This window comes from Macrobrachium rosenbergii, chromosome 52 (genome assembly GCF_040412425.1).
Source record: "Macrobrachium rosenbergii isolate ZJJX-2024 chromosome 52, ASM4041242v1, whole genome shotgun sequence".
Lineage (NCBI taxonomy): Eukaryota > Metazoa > Arthropoda > Malacostraca > Decapoda > Palaemonidae > Macrobrachium > Macrobrachium rosenbergii.
In genome coordinates, this window is record NC_089792.1 from 22,731,199 (window position 1) to 22,753,661 (window position 22,463).

At 36.5% G+C, this 22,463-nt stretch overlaps 1 protein-coding gene across 2 annotated transcripts in view; it reads left to right on the plus strand.

Annotated features, from left to right (window-relative positions):
• The window catches only part of LOC136833746 (neural-cadherin-like), a 60,414-nt gene that overhangs the window by 28,412 nt on the left and 9,539 nt on the right, over window positions 1-22,463 (plus strand). Inside the window, exons 9-19 of one of the 2 annotated variants that reach the window (XM_067095971.1) lie at window positions 8,319-8,487; window positions 9,168-9,485; window positions 11,844-12,065; window positions 12,922-13,094; window positions 14,829-15,186; window positions 16,045-16,290; window positions 16,928-17,275; window positions 17,727-18,060; window positions 19,040-19,229; window positions 20,212-20,444; window positions 21,712-22,020. In XM_067095971.1, coding sequence (XP_066952072.1) covers window positions 8,319-8,487; window positions 9,168-9,485; window positions 11,844-12,065; window positions 12,922-13,094; window positions 14,829-15,186; window positions 16,045-16,290; window positions 16,928-17,275; window positions 17,727-18,060; window positions 19,040-19,229; window positions 20,212-20,444; window positions 21,712-22,020 — 2,900 coding nt within the window. The remainder of the gene's footprint in view (window positions 1-8,318; window positions 8,488-9,167; window positions 9,486-11,843; window positions 12,066-12,921; window positions 13,095-14,828; window positions 15,187-16,044; window positions 16,291-16,927; window positions 17,276-17,726; window positions 18,061-19,039; window positions 19,230-20,211; window positions 20,445-21,711; window positions 22,021-22,463) is intronic. The other variant, XM_067095972.1, reaches the window with a different exon arrangement.

Sequence of the window (22,463 nt, forward strand, 5' to 3'; positions counted from 1 at the left end):
CTAAAGATTGGTATGACACTCGGACAGGCTTGAATAATACTTCCAAATGCATGGACAAAAATGATTGTCATTCTGCTTTTAGATTTACCTGTAATTAGGAAGCGCTCCGCGCGAACTTATTGTTTATTAATGAATTTTTTGGGGGCTAAACAGTATAGAACAGGGTGTACAGTATATGTACGGAAATAATGTGAGACATTCTCTGTCTTTTGTTTATGCTCTTACGGAGAAAAGCTCTATGGGACGCCATGTTTAGTATCAGCCCCTCGGAGATTAACGCAAAAGTATAAACAAAAGACGGATATTTTTTAAAGGTACCTCACCTGTACTGCATCATATACACCCTTTCTGTATTGTTCAGTCGAAAAACTTCATTAATAAATACGTTCGTGCGGAGCTCTTCCTAAGAATTACAGGATTTGCTTTTGTCACTGAACGAGCAGTTGTCATCTATACGCAAGGAGGAATTAGTATTGATAATGAATTCCCTGATCTGTGAATGTTCACAGCATTAGTAATTTTGAACTGTTATTTGTACATTATTTCATTTTGTCGTGTAATCATGTATTTTTGTGTCCCCTACATTGGCAACTAAGGTGAAAGGCCCCCTTTGCATTATTGTCGCAAAAACTGCCTCGTTTTGCATTTCCTTTTACACTTGATCTTTACTAGATCTTTTTCTGTGTAATTTTTTTCGCGTTAACATTTATTTTATTTATGGTTCTTGTTATTTTATAATTAGTACTACAGCACTGACATTCTTTGTTCAGCATTCTAGGTTGCCCGTTTTATTATGTTTGTCAACTTATTAAAGTTTATATTCCTATGACAGTTTTTGGAAGTGATCGTTCAGCAGGAAGTCGACCAAAGTTTCCTGTACAGTTTATATAATCGCATTATCATCTTGTGACAGGATCAGAATCATTGTAACACCTTCATCATTGAAACTTGATTCGGGTGGGCGCAATCATCATACCTAAAATAATACAAGCAATTTGGAAAAAGTTTTGAAAACTATAGAATGTGCATTTTAGATTATTTTAAGATTCTATGCTCGACAATTGTGACGTTATTGAAAAGCACTAGTAGTCTAAATAATGATTGCCAGCTATTTTGCCATGAGCGATAATATATAATAATTAAATTTCCTTTTATGAATTTAAAACGTTGTCACCCTCCCTACCCCAAAATAGGTAGCTTTGTATAAAAAAGAAAGGACATGTAGAGTTATCAACGATACAACTGAAAGTCTAGTACCGTATATTAGCCACTGAACTTTCATACGTTAAACGAGAAAACTTGCTTCAAGAAAGAAATGAGAAGCCTACTCAGTAACCTTAAAGGGTCACTTAGGTTCTTGGCCGCAATAAAACAACCTGTGTCCCCATCTACTTAAAAATCTCTCACGGGACCGTGGAACGTGACTCGGAGAATAATTTCGAGTTGGGCTTATGTATTTTGCGTATGGAGCATAGACATGCGTGCACACACAGTACTATAAGCTGTTTCCCCTTGTGAACCTTGTGAAGCGTTACCTCCCCCCTTTTTTGTGGGTGAACCTGCTGTGCAGAAAGCTCCCATTATGTTAGCCCCTTCAAGCAATTACATGAACCGATCACCAGTACTATAACCTAGTATTTGCTGCTTGCACTTTTGTGTCATTTTTTCACTAACCTACCTGTGCACTGTAATCATTGCTTGAGATCCTTTGCAGCGTCCCTTCGGTTCCTAGCTGCAACCCCCTTTCATTGCTTTAATGTACTTTCGTTCATATTCTCGTTCTTCCGTCTTACTTTCCACACACTCCTAACAATTGTTTCATAGTGCAACTGCGAGTTTTTCCTCCTGTTACATCTTTAAAACCTTTTTACTCTCATTTTCCCTTTCAGCGCTGAATGACCTCATAAGGCCCAGCGCTTGGCCTTTGGCCTAAATTGTATTTTCCATACATTCCATTATCTCAAAACTCTTTAAATTTCATCCTTTCTCCATAATTAACCTTTTTGCCACTTCTGTGTATCAACATATTTCTCATACCTTTAATTTTTTTCCTCATAGTACATTTACTACACAAGAAATTCATCTGAACCATTTGCTTCATTTTCTGTCATTGGCATTTAACATCCACACTTCACTTTAATTCAGTACCCTTGGGATTTAATGTTACAATGATTTAGCTTGGAGTTGGAGTATAGTTAACTCGGTGGTTCAAGTGGTATTTAAGGAAGTTTAGCTATTTGTGCAGTTTCACTAAATTGAATATGATTTTTACACATATATATGAATATATATATATGTATATTTATTATATATTTATGTATATATAATTATATGTATATGTTATATGCATATATATATATATATACATATATGTATATGTACATGTGTATGTATGTGTGTATATATATATATATATATATATATATATATATATATATATATATATATATATATATATATATATATATATATATATATATATATATATATATATATTAGAAAAATACTAACATTTTTAAGTGTCATCTTTCTTGTCTAGAGATTTGTATGATATTTTAAGGAGTAGTACTTATGGAATAGATTCTCTTTTCGAAAACGATACAGATGCTACGTGAAGAATCATGAGTCTCTGATTGCGTGTCTCCTGTGATTGCCTTATGCATGCACATATTTTAATATTTGCAATATGTCAATTATAATTAAATGACTACTGATGGATAGAAGTTAAAACTTAAAACTTATTTTATGTAAATATTTTAAAACTAATTTACATGTGCTTTTTAGTGTGTTTTTATAATGAAGTTTTAGGAACAGACCATATAATTCTGTATTTTTACTGGTATACGTTATTCTATAATGAAGAACTTCTCTCAACTTTTATGTGTAATACTTGATCACTGACAAGAAATAAAGAATCCTACTACTACTACTTCATTATATATATATATATATATATATATATATATATATATATATATATATATATATATATATATATATATATATATATATATATTATATATGGATATATATATATAAAACCGCCGATGATACTCCAATACCTTTATCGTCTAAAATCTGTAACAACAAATTATCAGCGATAATAGTATGATCGTTGTCTCCAATTTTTGATGGCAGGGTATCATTACCACTTTTGGATTTATGAACTTCATTCCAAAATTCCTTGGCTACCATTTTCTCATTTCCTTACAATAATTTAGAGCATTCTTAAAAGGCGTCCTTGTTGATGTCATTATATCTCGAAAAGCAGTAAGTAAAGGTTTACCTCGTCCTCGCCACTCGGGAACTTTTCTCTGGCAGTAACATATAAATCTTTTAACATATTCATTCCAAATAATTATACTGCTTAATTATTTCATCAGTTTTACGAGTTATAAGGATTTTTTCTCTTTGATTAACTTTGTTCCAGTTAACTATTTATTCAATTTCTATTTTCTGTTTCTTTACTTATAATTTCCCAGTATGAAACTCGTACTCAAAACATAATGGAAAATAAAATATTGAAGAATTATAATATGTAAGTATATAGTTAAACCTTCAGCTGGATGGATGCGAATATATGAGCCAGTCAACTCGTAGAGTCTTTAGCGGGACAAAGACAGAGATTGAGTAAAAGCGCTGAGCTCCTTCCAAAACCGTCCAATAAAAGGGTTAGCGTTAAAAATAACCAACTAAAATCAAATTGTTAAAATTTAGTTCCCTGATTAATTACTCCTAGTTTAGCTAGTACGCTGCGATAGTTGTCATGCGACCCAGGAGTCTGAGTCTCACAATGTAAGTAAATGTTAAGAAAGAAAATTATTACAGTCGTTAGGATTCGATGAAATCAACCCGATAATCGGACCATCAACTGTAATTGGAACAACATACGATGAAAGAAATTTTCACCATAATGTGGCTACTCCTCTAGATGGTCTACCTTCAGTACTGCCCGCGGATTCTCGAGCCCCTACAGTCCCAACACAGTCAAATTCATCATTAAAATCTCTCAGTAATGCTAAGTAATCGCTTCTACATAATATTTCTTGTAAAAACAAAATTTCAGTATCATGCAGAGGACTCTTAACAGTTTCTGAATTATTTCTAATTGAATTAGCTATATAAAGAACATTTCACCATTAAGTATATTTGTTACTTGAATTATAAAGTTTACGACAAGTTGCAGCTACGGGCCAGATTTCAGGTGACAACAACTTCAGTCTACTTTCCAGACACACAGGGATCTTAGAAACAAGGGTCGTGAATTTATCCACACAGATGCAAGATTCTTCCTTGATATAACGTATCACTTTTTCCACTGTTACATCGAGATCAAGATTTCCTAAATAAAAATCACCTACTTTGAGCACTTTTCATAATTCTGTTGCCTGAATATCTCTTACATCCAACAACGTTCTGGCGAGCCGCCTTTTTTTTATTGAGCACTTAAGTGAAGCCATCCTCATCAACTTGTGTTTGATTTTGCTGGTCGAATCAGTTCCTTTTGATGGGTAACTAAACGAGAAGTCTTAATTTTGGAATGTAGATCAGGAACATTCACCATCGATTTTCCTTGAACCGCTTTGTAGATACTGTAGCTAACTATATAATAATGTCCAGACAGAAACAAAATGACCTAATGGCTCGAGTGGAGAAAGTACTGTACAAGCATAAAACAAAAAAGTGTTCATCTTTCAAATTCCCGGCACAAATATATTTTTGGCTATCACCGGTTTCTCACTTTCCCTGCAGAGTGAATTTCCAAACGCGGACACAGGCCATTCGTTTTTATATCATGGTTTCATACTTTATCGAACTTTACAGTAAAATTATGTGGATGGATTATGGTTCATTCCCTGGTGTTTATAGTTATGAAGTACAAATAAAGGCTGCTTTACGAATATTGGAACCCCGATACGAGATAAAATCCGAAATTGTGCGAGTGAGTGAAATAGTGAGATAGGAGGTATTTTGTGACTGGAGGACACTGGACCATATGCAGTAAAAATAAAACACATGAAAAAGTTTTTTTTTTTATTTCATATTTGAAAGTCCAGTAAAAAAAACTATAGGAAATCGAATGGCTGTGAGGTCAAGTAGGTATGACACCGGTCAGAACAAATTTTCTAATATTTTCAATTTTGATAAAGACTGCACATTCTTTATCGTATAGAATATACGGGGCATAATTCCGTATTTTTTAAAATCTCCGTTGCACGTGTCACTCCAGATATCTAGTCGAGTTGTATCAAATATTGGGAAAATGAAAAGAATCGAATGTCAGCTGAAACGGTAAATCAGAACTAGTGATGCAGTTCTCACCCCCGACAACTCTTGGGCTTTCACGGGAAACAGCATCTGTTGCAGGTGACAGCTATTGTGAAGTAAAGTTAGCAACTGGACACTTTGTATGCATTTCACTCCCTTTTACTGTACCTCCGTTCATATTCTCTTCCTTCCATCTGACTTTCCACCCTCTAACAATTGTTTCAAAAGTGCAACTGCGAGGTTTTCCTCCTGGTACATCTTTCAAACCTTCTTACTGTCAATTTTCCTTTCAGCGCTGAATGACCTCATAGGTCCCAACGCTTGGCCTTTAGCCTAAATTCGATATTCTATTCTATTAAATTTCACGTTTATATTGTTGAATATAGTAAATGGGGAAGATGAAGATGATTATTATTATTATTATTATTATTATTATTATTATTATTATTATTATTATTATTCAGTTGAGCTTATATTGCAGCTTCTCAGTCTGTCAAATTAGTTTCTTTGTAGCAGCAGGTAAATTATATAACTCTACTTCATCCACGCGGCTATTTTGTTTAATCAGTTTTGTTTGAAAGACGGTGTTCTTTCGGGATATTATTATTATTATTATTATTATTATTATTATTACATATTGTCTTTATGCTGTTGCTGTTGTTCCACGATAGCCAAAGTCACAAAATAAATGATTTATAAAAAGTGATATATATATATAATATATATATATATATATATTATTATTATTATTATTATTATTATTATTATTATTATTATTATTGTTATACTGTAGTCTTTGCTGTCGTTGTGTTCCATGATATGCAGAGATTCGTCTTAGTATGAAAAAGTTAGAATCACAAAAATGATTAATAAAAAATTATATATGTATATATGTGTGTACTGTATATATATATTATATATAAATAAATTTGACTCACTTCGGGACCGAACCCCGGTCTTTCGAGTGAGAGTCCAGGGCATTAGCAGTTCCTTCACACAGGTTATAAAAGAAGTTGGAACCTAAGTACTGTGTATATACACACTGTACTTAGGTTCCAACTTCTCTTATAACCTGTGAAGGAATTGCTAATGCCCTGGACTATACACACAGTACTTAGGTTCCAACTTCTTTTATAACCTGTGTGAAGGAGTTGCTAATGCCCTGGACTCTCACTCGAAAGACCGGGGTTCGGTCCCGATGTGAGTCAAATTTATTTCTGTGAAACACTTTCTCAGTTGAGGAGTAACTTAAGGTCTGTTTGGAAGGAAGCTTATGAAATCCAACTAAAGAGGAACCCTTGCGAATATATGAACTATTGGACCAGCACTTCAGCCATTTTTTTAATCGAGATAGTGCAGTGCTGCTGATATCTTCAGTGAGGAGCACAGTATAACCTACATTATTAGCATTATAATAGCGCTGGGGCTTGCATCATTATCCTTATTACATCTAAATACATATGAAACCTGCAGAGCAATAGACTGCCTCCAGGCAGCTAACGTAATAATATTGTATTATGTGGTGCGGAAATGAAATTTTGGAGCAGCAGGTAACATCGACAATATTGGCAAATCCTCAGAATCATTAAGCTTTGGGAAGCATGTTAATTATATGTAATATTATGCTTGTGTGTGCATACGAAGTCACTTTCCTTGTTATGAACAGGAAGGAAAGTGAGGGGATGGAATATTTTTTGCCTTACATAGTGACAGGAAGTTAGAATAGATTAATAGTTTTATCGAGCGAAACTACTTTGATATTCGCGTGGTAAGTTAATGAACCGAAGTTAAGGCCATTAAAAATTAGTAAGCTGTCTTGAAGGGGAAGTGGCCTTCAAACGAGAAGGTTTTTTTTATTTATTTTTACTGATACGTGACGTGATTACTCATATTCCAATAATAAAAATCTGGAGGATTTTTTCGGTGACTAGTTCAACGGGAAATTTCCTAAGCTAGGTAATTCATTCAAAGTTAAACTGTCGCTGTTGGGTTTCTATTACAGGCAAAGTTTTAGTGAACCTCCATTGAAGGTAGGTGGTGGTATGGTTTAAAAGTCGACTCAGTAACGCAGTTATCTCTTAGTAGAACCACCAGTAAATATCAGTTTAGTTGAGAAGCAACCTCTTCTACAATCGTTTATGCTAGGGTGAAACTACCAGTGAAGCTCCGTAGTGCCACGGTGTAAAGTTGCCTGGTCTCTTTAAAAGTTGCGTGATCACTTTTAAAAGTCACCTGAATTCTCGTAAAAGTTGTCTGATCTATTGTAAAACTTGTCTGAACTATTTTAAAACTTGTCTGATCTATTTTAAAACTTGTCTGATCTATTTTAAAACTTGTCTAATCTATTTAAAAGTTGCCTGACCTCTTTTAAAAGTTGCCTGACCTCTTTTAAAAGTCGTCTGATCTCATGTTCACTTACAGCACATTGCCACTTGAGGTAGGCAACATTATGGTTTTAAAAGTGTCATAATTCCAATTACTTTGTCTTGGGTGAAACCAGCGGTGAAATCAGACAAGCTTATGGTTCTAAGGCTTCTTGATTTCGTGCACATTAATACTTGGGTGAAACCAATAATGAAGACTGAAACACTTGCGAGATGAAAACTACCTGATCACATTGTTTGGGCGAAGTCTCAGTTGGTGGCGTGCGCTTTTCATTAAGTTTTTCATTCTTTGACATTTCCCGTAAACTCATACAAAGTCTTAGATAAACATTTCTAAGATTTGATTTTACTGTAAGATAAACATTTCTAAGATTTTATTTACATTACAGTATTTCTCTGTAAAAGTAAATGCACTGCTTTCCGTGCATATTAGCAGCTATTTTATGTGTTCACCTTTAAGATTAACGTCAGAGTATATTTTCAGCATAAATAAAAATGTAATTCAGCGTGAAATTAAAATACAGAAAACTTGTATAGATTGGAGGTTCTGAGACCTGATTAAATTAAGAATAAATCGTGGGGTTTTGGAGTGGTTGAAATAATATTATTTAAGAATGTTATATTGTAATTATTAAGAATATTCCTCCTTTATATTTTCTGGAACAGGTACCTTCTGCACTTTGCGGTGAGCGACCGAGTGTGGAGTCAAGTAAATGTTGCTGCCAACGTTACGGTGGTGGTCAGGACTCTGACCCAAGATGCCCTGACCCACGCAGCACCTGTCATTCTGACTCCTATTACTCCAGCCGACTTGACCAGGGGTTGGACACCCACGGTGAGTAATTCTGGGGTCTTTCAGTTATAAGTTACTGACCAATCCGTTTGTTTCGTGAACGCTTTGTTTCCGTCCAAAATCTGACGAAATGTTGACAAAACGACCGTCATCGAGAATTTGCAAAGCTGGACAAATCTCAAATATTTTACTAGACAAGAGGCAGAGAGTGTTCTAGCCTAATTATAAGTATAATATCCAATAAAATAACATTACGCAAATATTATTTTTTGACTTTATATAAATATATAAAAATAAATATATAAAAAGAATATCAAGCGTTTGGAACTTTTATACCTTTTATCTTTCATGAAATTCAAATGTCAGAAAAGAATTTAATTTTGGCTGTTGCGTTTACACTATACGAGGCAAAGGCAATGTATTTGCCATGATGTACTGTAGGTGGACAGAATGAAGTCAGATACGGTCAAGGGACAAAACTTGGCCAAAAGTCTCGATGGGACTTTGGGTTATGTTTAGGGTCAGTTTGTTTGTGTTCTAGTCTATTTGTTAGCAGGAGTACCAAAAATAAATACTGAGATTTTACTGTTATTATACCAAATGAATTTGGTTTTGTGACTTTTACGGGAGAATAGACGTGCTGTGCTATTAATTTCCCTTATTATCATCCACATTATCATTATTATTTTTATTTTTATTATATCTCTTTTATCCCACGCAAGACTGGAGGAGGTGGTCTTGGGAAGCTCCTGGAGGCAGTTCACGACATCATTTCCGAAGGTCTCCCTTACGAAGTAGAAGTCGTCAGCGTCTACGAGAATTATACTCCTCCGGGAATCGCTTCGACAATCCCCTTCACTTCTCCAAGAGCTGAATCCTCATCCAGTCACCCAGAACACGGGGAACAGTCAGCTGGGACTAATTCATCCAATGAGCATCCAACGCCAACAGCTTGCGTCTGGGTGAGCGTGAAGGATAATGGGGATGCTTTTGTAGATCCCGTCAAACTACAAGGCTTGTTGTCTCTCCACAAGGATAAGGTGAGTTGATTCCAAGTGCTTTGTGAGGTTGTGGCAGTTCAGCATGTTCATTAAAAGGCCCCACTCAAAACAAAAAAAAAATCTTAAGAAGGTAATAGTCAACATTGCTTCTGTAGTCACTGTTATCGTGTTTCTGGAACAGAATCTCTTGGTTTTCTCTCGTCAGGGAGGTTATTGTATTGTATAAATCCTCTCCCTCGCCATCTCTCCCCACCTTCAATTAAAAAAGTATTTGAGCTTATTTCCATGAATAGCCAAATTACCAAAAACTAAATACTCGTATATCTTCTGAAAGTAGATTCTTGAAGAAGAGTAGATGTATAGTCCTCCAAAAGTCTGTTCTGAAGGAGAGAGATAAACAGCTGACTCTGCTTTTACTGTAGATTAAGCCAATGACCTTTCCTTTTGTTATGCTACGAAGACTATAATATTATGGAAAGCTAATTTAGCATAATTGGATGGGATGAGTGGAAGCTGTTAACAATACGCATAACTTCGTCGAAGAACGTGTTTTTCTAGCAGTAGAGATCTTTTCTGCAATTCATGGAAGAAGGGTTATGTAATAAGGTAGTATTTTTCCCCAGTAGCTCATTAGTCATAGCCCTGTTTATGAAAAGTCTACAGCAATTAGATTTAGTTATTACCGCACAGAGTAAGGAAGTTAACTTAGTATTAGTAACTATCATCAATCGAGTGTTTGGTGATTTATCTGAAAATGGACGAGACTGTCAAGCCAGTTCCTTCACAGTTTCATTTATATTTAAATGGAAACTTGGAATAATGAGGAATGGCTAAAATACCAATTTCTTTTATCCTAATTTATTATTTTACCCCGTTGTGAAGTACCTGTATATATAATGAATGCAGTTGTTGATTTTTTTTTCTCTTTGCTATTGTTTCTGATATTTGTTCAGTGTTATTGGTAAATATTCAGGATAGTTATAAACAGCAGCATTCTGCTTTGAGTAATATCATAGAATTAATTCTGACTGCTAGCATTTAGTAGACCAGTCAAAATTTGATCGACAAAACCTGCGTGGTGCATTAGTGTGTTAGGTAATCCATATAAAAAGACTGTTAAGTTAATCCATACAAAGAGACTGATAGATTAAAAGCTTTTTGTAGATTACGTTTTGACAGCCAGTGTTATAAACTAATACTGCACGTGTCCCGTCAATGTTAGTCCACACACATGAAAATAATCGCCCATTAAATTGTGTTCGAAATATACTAAGTCTGTTATGTTACTCAGCATTATCCTCTAAAATTTTCCGATAGTGAAACGTGGGGTTCTTTTCCCGTAGACTGTTACTGTTACACTAACAAATTTTTTAATATAGTATGCTGGAGTTTATACATTAGTATGATTGGTTTCTAAGTAGAAACCTACCAGCTGAGACCAGTAGGCTTACTTTATTTTGTGTTCACGTGATGATCCATTACCAAATCAGAATGTTTTTAGCTTTATCAAACCCCAGTTTTTTTCTAGATGCGTCTCCTAAATGTATAATACTGATTTACTGAGGAGAAAAAGAATAATCTTTTATCTACCGTTGTGCCAGGTAAAGCATATTGACGAAAATAATGAATTTAATAATGAACGTTAAAATAGCTAGATGAACTAGTGCGCGCTCATATTTTAATGGACCTGAGTCAGGAAAGAGAAGAGTTCACCTCTACACACGCAACCAGAAGCACTCACGTTTTCGTTTCCCCCAAATGAGATTCTTCTTTTATAAGCTACACGGTTCTTTCCCATGACGTTCAAAATAAGACGCCTTTACACAAGAGTTACCACTTTGGCACGGACGTTGGCCCTCACTCATGCTCGGAGACCTACATCACACACTAATAGATTTCAAAGGTCTTCATCTAAAGCGGAAACGCTGTTAAGATTTATCACTTCTAAAGAGGGCTTTTGAACCAAGTTCGAATATGACTTTACTTCTGTCGCCTTGTATTTTCGCTTTGTTAAATTTGAAGTTGTTTAGCATCTAATAAATTCATTGACCTTACTAAAGGTAAAATACTAGACACCTTACATTACTAGTTATGTTTGATAGTGCATATGTAAACGTTAAGAGGAAATTGACGAGAATTTTTAACTAAACGTATGCATAAAAATACGTTTACCCTTTGTATCGTATGCACAAAAAAATTACTTTTTGATTAATGTCATGGACTAATTTTTTTTGGGGTTGATTAATGGAGAAGTGATTTTTTTTTTCTTATAGAAAAATAGCTTTAAAACTATTGATTTATATGACAGTAAAAGGTGATAAACAGTTAAATGTAAGGAATAAAGGCAGCGCAGGTATAAATAAACCTAATAACATGACTTCCTCCTCTCATCATAAGCTGGAGAAAGCCACTGGCCTTTCAGTGTCCCTAAAAGATCCGCCACCTCTCCTCGGTAAGAAAGGACCCTCGGTCCAGCAGGTCCCCAAGAAGGACACGGTGAGTGGAGGCTATTCCCCGCACTTGGAAGGGCCAGAGGACTCTGCTCTCTCCACTCTCAAGTTGTCCTACGAAGACGGGGCCTCTGTGACCTCTCTCGCTTCGACAGCGCTTCCTCTTCAGGTATTTTAGTGTTTCTTTGTATTTAACAGGTTTTATTTTCCCTTTAAATTGGGCGATAGTTACGTATAAATGAAATATTTTATCTTGGAGTCTCCAAAAACTGTTAGTATTTTTCTCTTTATCTCAAAGTTAATTTGGGTGCATTTGTATTTGAACGTGTCTTGGTGACTACTAAGAATCCAGAGTGTTGTGTTCGGTTTGGCAACTGGTTCTTAACTTTGGAATGAACGCCATTAACCTTTCGTTACACGTACAACTCTGTTAGTATGCCAAACATGTATTTCTAATATTTCTTGATAACTCAAAAATACCGTTCGATTAAAAGAGTATCTGTTTATTTATGGCGGAAGTTTTACATAGACAGTTTCTTAGTGAAAGGATGAGTTTTTTTTTTTTAAACGAAAAAATTAAGTATGTCAAACTTATTCAAAGCTTTAAATGTTCGTGATTAGGACATGAAGGAGTTTGAAAGTCAGAAATACTACAATATGAAGGTCATGGTGCAGGAACTTGAGAACTGTCATTTTGAATATTGTCAAATCTAGATTTATTTTGTATGTGAAAGGATTTTGTATATTTGCATTTCTTTTCCGACATAGTTATGGTATACGATTTTATGAAAGGTCTGTAGTACGAAGAAATAAATAACTCCTCATTAAAAAGTTTATTTAATTATTTCCGAGACATCTCTTAAAAAAAGTTGCGATTTGAGGTAATGCTTACATCACAGAAGAATACACATATAAACAGTAATGCAAAAACTTTTCACTTGCATTTCTTCAGAATTTTAAGTTTTCATCCGTTCCGTGTGCGTTGTTGTCAGAGCGTTGATGAGGGAGTCCCTTTTCCTCTCCAGGTTGTCGACACGAACTTGACCTCGTTAGTGACTCCTCTGCTCGTTCGAACCCACGAGTGTGTCCCCGCGGGAAGCCCGAGGGGCCACGGCTACGCCTCTTACGACCCGGCCACCTGCTCTCCTTCCAGTTGCCTCAACGGAGGAAGGTGCGTCAGATTCACTTCGGGAAGCAGGTGGGTGGATTGTGATTAACTCTTGAAAACATTACGTTGTGCCAGGAGAGAGAGAGAGAGGTGGGTGGGTTCCGTTTTTTATGTAATGTCAGTTATGTTTTTTAATTATGTACAAGGGGAGAGAGAGATAGAGAATTATAACTTTTTTTCATGATTAAGCTGGTGCTATGCCAGTACGGGCTCTTGCACATGGAGTAGCCCGCAAGTCATTCTAAGATGTGAAAGAAAATGGTAAGATTATTATTATTATTATTATTATTATTATTATTATTATTATTAATCAGACGGTGAACACCTATTCCTGTGGGACAAGCCTGTAGTGACCAATAAATGCAAGGGTGAATTGTTTTAGGACAGCAGTGCATTGCATCCTAGCTTGAACTTTTGAGGTTCTAAATACACAACATCCTGAGAGAGGCTGTTTCACAGACCAATGGTGTGAGGAATAAAAGACTTCTGGAACTGAGAAGTTCGACTGCGTGACACATTTACTGCATTTGGTAAAGTAGATGTGGACATGGTTATGGAAAAAAGATTAATTTTATTGTTGGTCGTGCCAGTGAAACGATGATGTGAATGGAATTAAAATATTAACAGGCGAGATTGCAAACACCTTTAAACCCTAAGGTACCCGTCAATAAGAGAGAAAGAATGATAATGGATAGTCAAGGCAAGATAGTCAGTAAGGAAAGAGAGAGAGAGAGAGGTTTGTTTTTTATGCAATGTAATTACAATTAATGTATTTCAGGGGTCGAGCGAGAAAGAGATGTTTTTCTTCATTATGTAACTGCTTTAATAGTATTCCAGAGGTATCGTAGCACAGTTTTAATCATTAAAAATTATTAATCGAGAATGAACGGGCGGTTCTTATTTTACTATGTTACTACCTAATACACCCTTCTGTTTTCATAACTCTTAATAATAGATTAGAAATAGTAGTAGTGTATTATATACCTTTGCGAATTATTTTTTATTACCCGAAAAAAATTCTCAATCATTAGTGTAAACATTTAGTATGGGCTGCTGAAGCTGATGGAAGGAGGAATGGGATTTCATGACAGGATGTATAAAAGAAATCTGTATTTATGTAGATGAGGGTGTTTATTGCATTATCATTGCACGCTGTAGGGCTTTGTCATGAAAATATTTTGCATATGTATACGTTTATAGCGAAAAGGTACTTCAGGGCAGAAAAGACGATGTGAAATTAGCTACGAAAGCTTTTTTGTCAAGACTATAAACAACTGCGGCATATCTGCAGTTTCGTTCACTACTAGGTAAATGAGTTTTCAAACATCGTGGGAACTTTGTAGTCATAGAGAAATTTTGCTGGATGGAAATTGTGGAGTGCTGAAATGCAAGGTAATAAAACGCAAAATTAATGTAAATGAATTTAGTAAGAGTGAAGTCTGGACTTTTGGAGAGAACAGAAAGATGTTTCCCCTTCATTTAATTGCTATTATGGAGCAATAAAGAGAGGAAGACAATTTTGAACTAATGGATTATCTTTAAGTAGGTTCCATACATGCACTAGTTTAAGTCAGCTAAAGCCGAGGTAGTCTAGTAACGACATTTACTGGGATTTATCCTAATGCCATTAGGTATGGAATGTGTTGTGTGGTTAATTATATATGTATACAGTACTTAAATCGCCCTCAGATAGGCTACTCAACTTACCGTGATAACGAAAGACAGTATGTGTAAATGTCGTATTTTTCCTCGAATTTATGGTAGGTGCGTGTGTCCTGGAGGTTCTTGGGGTCCCCAGTGCAAGATCCTGTCAAGGACCTTCCGTGGATCTAGTTGGGTGTGGTTGAAACCTCTCCCTCCGTGCCTTCCCACAACGCTGTCCCTTCGCGTCCTGACGCGTAGGCCTCACGGACTGCTGCTCTATTCTGGTCCCCTCGTCCCACAGTCACAGCTCTTTGGGTCGACCTACTGGAGTCTTCCCTCGCCCATGTTCGCTCTACAAGTGGTCGAGAGTAAGCCTCAGTTCATCGTCGAAGGGATCGGCAGTTCTTTCGTTCTCAGAGTGAATGCGTCTGTCACTGACGGCGAGTGGCACACCATACACCTCCACTTGCATTCACAGGTTAGTTGAATATGTCGCTTGAATTGTATGTTTATCATTATAATTAAACGGCCTGGGGCTTTTCAGCATCGTTGTACAAATGACAGACTGCGACCTGTTCATTACTTTTACAAGACGCGATGCACTTCCTGAGAATTAAGGTTTGAATGTGAACATTGCACAAATTGTTTTGAATGTTATGCTTTAGCTAATATATCTGTAGAACTGAAATAAGTTGTGATATCAAAATTCATATTTTATTATTGGTGATCTGAGCGCTGAATTATGTACCTAGTAGCTAGACAATTCCTGTTAGTCGCAGGTAGATTTGAAAGAAAAAGATAAGGAAAAAACGTGAGGTTTATGTTACGGATGACATTAAAATAATAAATTATCCGTGCCTGTATCTTTTTCTATTGGAAATGAAAAAACAAGTTGAAAGTGAAACGGACATTATTGTAAAATTCTTGTATCACTGAGAACTTTACAAAAAAAGAACGTCAGCTTGTAAACAAAAAAAACATTAGCTTGCTCATAAAGAAGGAAAGAACGAGAGATAGTATAAATAAAGCAATTCATATGCTTAACTTTATGAATGCTTTCATTATGCAGTTGCACTAAAAGCAATGATACTTGGAATATAAAGAAATCATTTTGAATATTATGCAGCTGCACTAAAAAAAGCAATGATGCTTGGAATATAAAGAATTCATTTTGAATTTTACTCCACTTTTATTGATCATGGTATGCTTGCTTGAAAACATTCACAAAAATTCATCAGGTACAAAAACCTTCATTATGTTAATGCAGAGGAATATTATAGTTATCTTGAAATGTAAAATGTTCCCTGAATTTCATGCACGAAATAATTGTTCCCAGGGAGTGGTCATGATGGTGGATATCTGCGGCCTCGGGTGGGGCGAGACGACGTCCGACGACTCTCATTGCGTCGCTAGGGAGTCCTGGGGCCTTGCAGAAGGTCTGAGAGCGTGGGAAGTACTGGGCCCTCTGCAGATTGGGGGTCTAGCTCAAGGGCCGCAGCGACCGAAGGATTATGGATGGAATCAAGCTCCTACACCTCATTTTCTTGATGGGTGTCTTTCAGATTTGAATATAAATGGTCAGGTGAGGTAGTTTAAATCTGTACCCACAGTGAATATTGTTTTACCAGGAAAATTCCAAATAGCACTGCGATAGGACTTGGGTATAAGCTAACCATTTCGTATGTCAAATGATTTTTAAATATTTTTTTTATTATAAAAACAAGGTTAGATGCATTTTGTACACTTCATTAATACTAATAAATCAGTGCTAACAGAATTTAGAAATGTATGGTTAGTGAATATCGCTGCTCTGCTTCTTGGCTAAAATCAATAATAAAAGCACTAACTTTGGGAAGGTTGTGTCATTGTGTATGTGTATGAGCGTGTTTGTGCGCCAACAGTTGTACTTTGAGTTGTCGTCTAGATATATGTGAATATAAATATAGATATACTAATATATGGGTAGAGATACAAATATAGAATCAGAAGTGTTCACATTGGATAAACAAACCTACAGGTATGCAACTGTACAAATATGTTTAAAAATAAAACTTTATTTTTAAATATATTTGTACAGTTACATAATTGTGCATTTGTTTCTCCATTTTAAGACTAGTGCTGCTACGAGTATTGTTTTAATAAGCGTTCAGATTTATGATGTCAGTGCCATGCACCAGGAATGATGAAAGTCAAGTGACAGTCTCGTAGCTCTATTGCAGTTAATGGACTTGGGAGAGCCAGCATACAGCAAAGACAGCACGGCAGCCTGTCAACCGCAAGAAACAGCATGCCCAGGTGGCCCAGGAACTTGTGGCATCAGAGGTGCCTGTTCGGGCGGATTGAATCATCCTGAGTGCCTATGTGACCCCGGGTGGACAGGGGTCAGTTGCGACACCCCAACAGTCCCAGCCACTTTGGGCTCTAAGTCGTACATGAAACTGGCGCTGTCCTTCACCCCTTCGTCAAGGGTCGTGAGCGTCCAGTTGAAGGTCAGGACACTTGGCGAGCCAACCGGGATGCTAGTTCGTCTTGCCGCCCAGCACACGCAGCATTCTTTTATTCTTCATGTATGTCACGTTGATCTGCCATATGACATCTTTAGTATAAGAAAGACTATAAAATGCTAGCAAAGTCATGTTATCAACCTTCAATTTTTTTTATCGTTTTTATCGTGTCTTCCACCTTGTCAGAACAGTATCACGTGAGATCTGTAGTATACAAAGCTGTATAAAATCGGAATATTCGTTTATTTTCCTTTTTTCAAAATTTCAAACATCTGTCTTCATTCGTGTCGTCCTTCTGTCAGCCATATGACGTCTGTGGTGTAAGGAAGACTGTATAAATTAATAGCAAAAACGTCGTATCAGAATTTCATTTTTTCATAGTTTCATATTCTCTTCATCAATATCTTCCCCTTGTCAGTTTAGTATCTGGTGAATTGTTGATGTTCGACCAAGCATTCATATGAATCCTAATTAATCCTACCAATCCTTATCAATTTCGTTATTCCACGTTCAGCTTAGAGCCGGGGTGGCCTGCGCGTCAGTGTCCGGAGCAGGGTGGGCCGCCAGGGTTGCCTGCGTCGAGGCCAGACCTGTAGGAGATGGCCACTGGCACACCATCAGAGCAGAAAGGCACGGCCACAATCTCCTCATCAGCGTCGACGGAGGAGACGAATGGCGGGTCAACAGATCGATCCCCTCCCTAATGCCGGGGAGGCCCGTTCTCCAAGAGGAAATGGCGGGGCCGCCGATGCCTTTGGAGATTGACAAGCATGACGGAGTGACGGTCGGCGGGCTTCCCGAGTTCCTGGGCGTCAAACTCGTGACCGTTGGAGAGGACCTGCAAGACAGTGAGTGAATGAGATTTTCGAGTTGGATACTAGTGGGAATGATAATAGTTAACCGCTAGAGAATTTAAACATTGGGATTTAGTTTCAACTTTTTCATTCCGTAGTTTTCTGTATCTTATTTTACATTATTTTTTGTATGTATATATCGTAGTCATTTACATTTTAACATTATTTTAGAAAGAAGCTGGTACGTTGCGCCATTATTTTCGTAGTAACACATAGTGTAAAACTGAGTACTACAAAATTTACGGGATATACGCGCTTGCATACACACACAAATACATGCATACATACGAATTCACAAAACTTACCTTTCTAGTTTCATATCAGTGTTCAACAAAAACAGAAACCGATCGATCCATTATGAATGTGCATATGCCCAAGTATGTATTTTCCTTATTCACTGTACTCGCATTTTTCCGTTAGTTTTACCTGCGAAGTCATTTAAGTGTACATATGTTTAGAACACATTTTGAATGTTATTTTCCTTTTTCAATATGCTCACATTCTTCAGTTGTTTTTAACTTGATTTATTTGTGTCAAAGGATTCCATTAATGTACATAGTGGATTTCCTTGATGTACATGGCGGAATCCCTCAATGTACAAAGTGAATTCCCTTAGTGTACAAAGCAGATTCCCTTAATGTACATAGTGGATTCCCTTAACGTACATGGTGGATTCCATTCATGTACATGGTGGATTCCTCAATGTAAATGGTAGATTCTATTAAATGTACATAGTGGATTCTATTAAATGTACATAGTGGATTCCATTAAATGTACATAGTGGATTCCATTAAATGTACATAGTGGATTCGTTTAATGTACATATTGGATTCCATTAAGGGGATATTGGATTCCATTAATGTACATGGTGGATTCCCTTAATGTACACAGTGGAATCCATTAGTGTACATAGTGGATTCCATTAAAGTACATTAATGCAAAATGCATATCGTATGTATCGTGTTGTCCCCAGCATGTATAGACGACTTGAGAGTGTCAGATCGCCAACTGCCGCTTCCTCCTGCAGTCAACGGCAGTACCTGGGGCCAAGTGACCACCTTAGATGGGTTCATCAAGGGTTGCAACCCACCCACCTCATGTCTGAACACGACCTGTGATCCCCCACTCTCCTGTCACGCCTCCTGGACGCAGCCTTCTTGCAGGTTAGTTGGTGATTCTCGCATCTTGCGAAAGATTAGCATAGATGATGTGTTCTTTGAAGGATTTGCATGTTTTCCTGTCTATTTATCTTTGTGCCTGGCACAGCTGTGTATCAGCGGGTTCTTCGTGCTGGTGAGGAGCCTTCTGTATAGGTGTACGGAATGGCCAGTGTTGAAAGTCTGCGTGGAATTCATCCACTATTCAGCATTTGATTATGTGTGTGTAGCGGTGATTAGTCAGTCAGTTTTTTCGGGAACCCCGCCCCAAAAGGGAAACCATATTATATATATATATATATATATATATATATATATATATACAGTATATATTATATATAATATTTATATATATGTGTATATATATATACAGTGTATATATATATATATATATATATATATATATATATATATATATATATATATATATATATATATATATATATATATATATATATATATATATATATATATATATATATATATATATATATGAATATAAGAAGGCCCATAAAACACTATTTAAAACGTGCCAAAAATATATGGTTTCAACGTTTAAATAGTGTTTTATGGGCCTTCTTATATTCATATTACACTGTAGTATTACAGGAAAAGACATTCATATATATATATATATATATATATATATATATATATATATATATATATATATATATATATATATATATATATATATATATTATACACATTTATAGTTAAAGTTAGATTTATAAATATATAGGTACAGATAGATTGATAATACATATAATTTGTCACATAATCATGCAAAATTATGACCGGTGTATAGTAGAATCCCTTTTGTTAAAGTATCTTTTGAGGGTATTAATTTCCGACAGACTTAAACACGAGAAGCTCTCGAACAATAAAATCAAGACTGTAAAACATGAAATTCGAAATTAAACCTATGGCATAAAAACTGCAGTCCCTGTGTATATTAATATCCACTTTTTTCCAAATTGTTTTCCAGTTGCGGTTCAGGACGTCATCTGGTGGGATCTGCGTGTGAAGACATCAACGAGTGTCTGTTAGAGCCGTGCCTTCACGGAGGAACCTGCTACGACCTAAGACCGGACTACTTGTGCCTCTGTGGACCGAACCACATCGGCGACAACTGTGAGTGGACCAAAGTCTCTAGCGTGGGCCACCCACTCACCGCGCCGGCAGCCATAGCGGCCGTTACACTGTCACTCCTCTTTTTAGGTGAGTTATTTCTCCCGATATTTTCCTCCCCTTTTAGGCCCCCTTAGCCTTAACATTCTATCGGTGATCCCCTTAGGAAATAAATGTGCCCTTCAATTCCGTCTCGTAGCCATTTCTTTCGTAAGTTATCTTTTTCCATTCTCTTCCCTCCCCTTTTCCACAAAATTCGCCAACGACCACATCAAAGAACCATATTTTACCCCGAACTGACGGCTACTCTCATTCGCTCTTTCTCTCGCCGAGATATCAAGTGTTTGGAAGTCAGATCGTGGACTAATTTGGGGTTAGCTATGTGGGTCCTTTTTCTTGCAGGCTGTGTTCTTGTTTTTTTTTATTTTTATTTTTATTTATTTTATTTATTTATTATTTTTTTTTTGCGCTCCAGTCCCTACCTGGAAAATTGTGTGAAACTAATGTCGAGAACTGATACTAACCAATCATTGGTAACTGCCGCTATTGTTCTGGTTTGATGGGGGAGGTAAACATGGCTCTTTCTATATGAAGAGATTTTCTCTGCTTTTTCGTCATTCTTTTGCAAATTTCTCGTCTTCGCGCCTCTCTGTTCAGATGCAAATGTTACTCCTGCATGTGCAGACATATATTTTACACATTATATATTACAGTCTAGATGACCTGTGGGTATAATTTTTCATTCACAAATACAATAATGTGTATTATGTTTTTCATAAATATAGTGAAATGTGTATGTTCCATTTATTCATATAGTAATTTAGTCGAATACGTAACTTTATGCACCCATAGAGTAGTAGCTGCATAATATTGCAAAAAATAAGGAACCAGTCATTTGACTCGGGAAAGGAAAAGAGTATTCTGAGACTTGGCACTCCAGATGCAGTACGTTCAATGTTGTTACTAACACTGTACATAGTTTGGCATTTCCTATGAGCCTTTTCGAAATCTAATCCGCAGAATAGACAGGTGATTGTATACAAGAGGATTTAGAATCATCTTAAAACTCACTCTCTCTTTTCAAGTTAGGAAATTCAAACATTAAGGTAGCACAAATGTAATGCAGAGAAAAAGAATAGCTTAGGATTAGTAGTAAAATAATTCTCTCTCTCTCTCTCTCTCTCCCCCCCTCTCAGCGCGCGCACACACACACACACACACACACACACACACACACACACACACACACACACACACACATTTTTCAAAGTGATCGAGGTACTTTGATATAGGAAACAACATGGACTAGGTTTTACTGTTTTATTTGGACATGGGTTGTTTCTTTACTTGTTTCCAGTTGTCATGGGAGTGTGTATCTCCTTACGACACCACCGACTACGAACAGCCAGGGCTTTGGGTCGCCAGGAGACGGAGGAGAGCCGGGACAAGGACTCCGTAATAGCCGTCAAAATAGGATGCAAAGGATCGGTGATGACTCTCGACCCAGAGAAGAAGGAAACTTTCCTCGGGCTGAGGAGCAGATGGAAGGAAACGGGCGGAGCCAAAGGGACGACCACCAAGAGAAAAGGACCCGGGGACGAGTCGCACACCACCTTCCTCGAGTTGCTCCAACTCTCTCGGGCCAAACCTGCCAAGGAGACCAAAGGTCAGTTGCTACTACTAACTTTTAAATCCTTTCTTCTTCTTCTTTCTTTAGTTCTTCCGAATGACTGAATATGGTATTTTTTATTTAGTTTTAATGTGATCTTATAAGGGACGGGGCAATAGGGTGATGTAGTCAAATGTGGGCTTCATACATCGAGAGAATGAGAAAAAGGTCAAGGTTTGACATAAAGCAACAGGATAAAAGGAAAGATACTTAACATGGGTACACAAGAAGAAATGAGAAGTCAGAGCTTAAGCAAAATATTAGATATTCTTTATTGATATCAATAAAAATACAGCTCAGACTTCCATTCTTGTTAAAATACTGCTTCACTGCAGTAGGTCTATTTTTCACTTATTCTACTTTGTGGATATTTCAGTTTTGTTTGCAATTGCCTTTTCCTGCTACGGAAATGACTATGACAAAAAAATGGTTACTGTAAA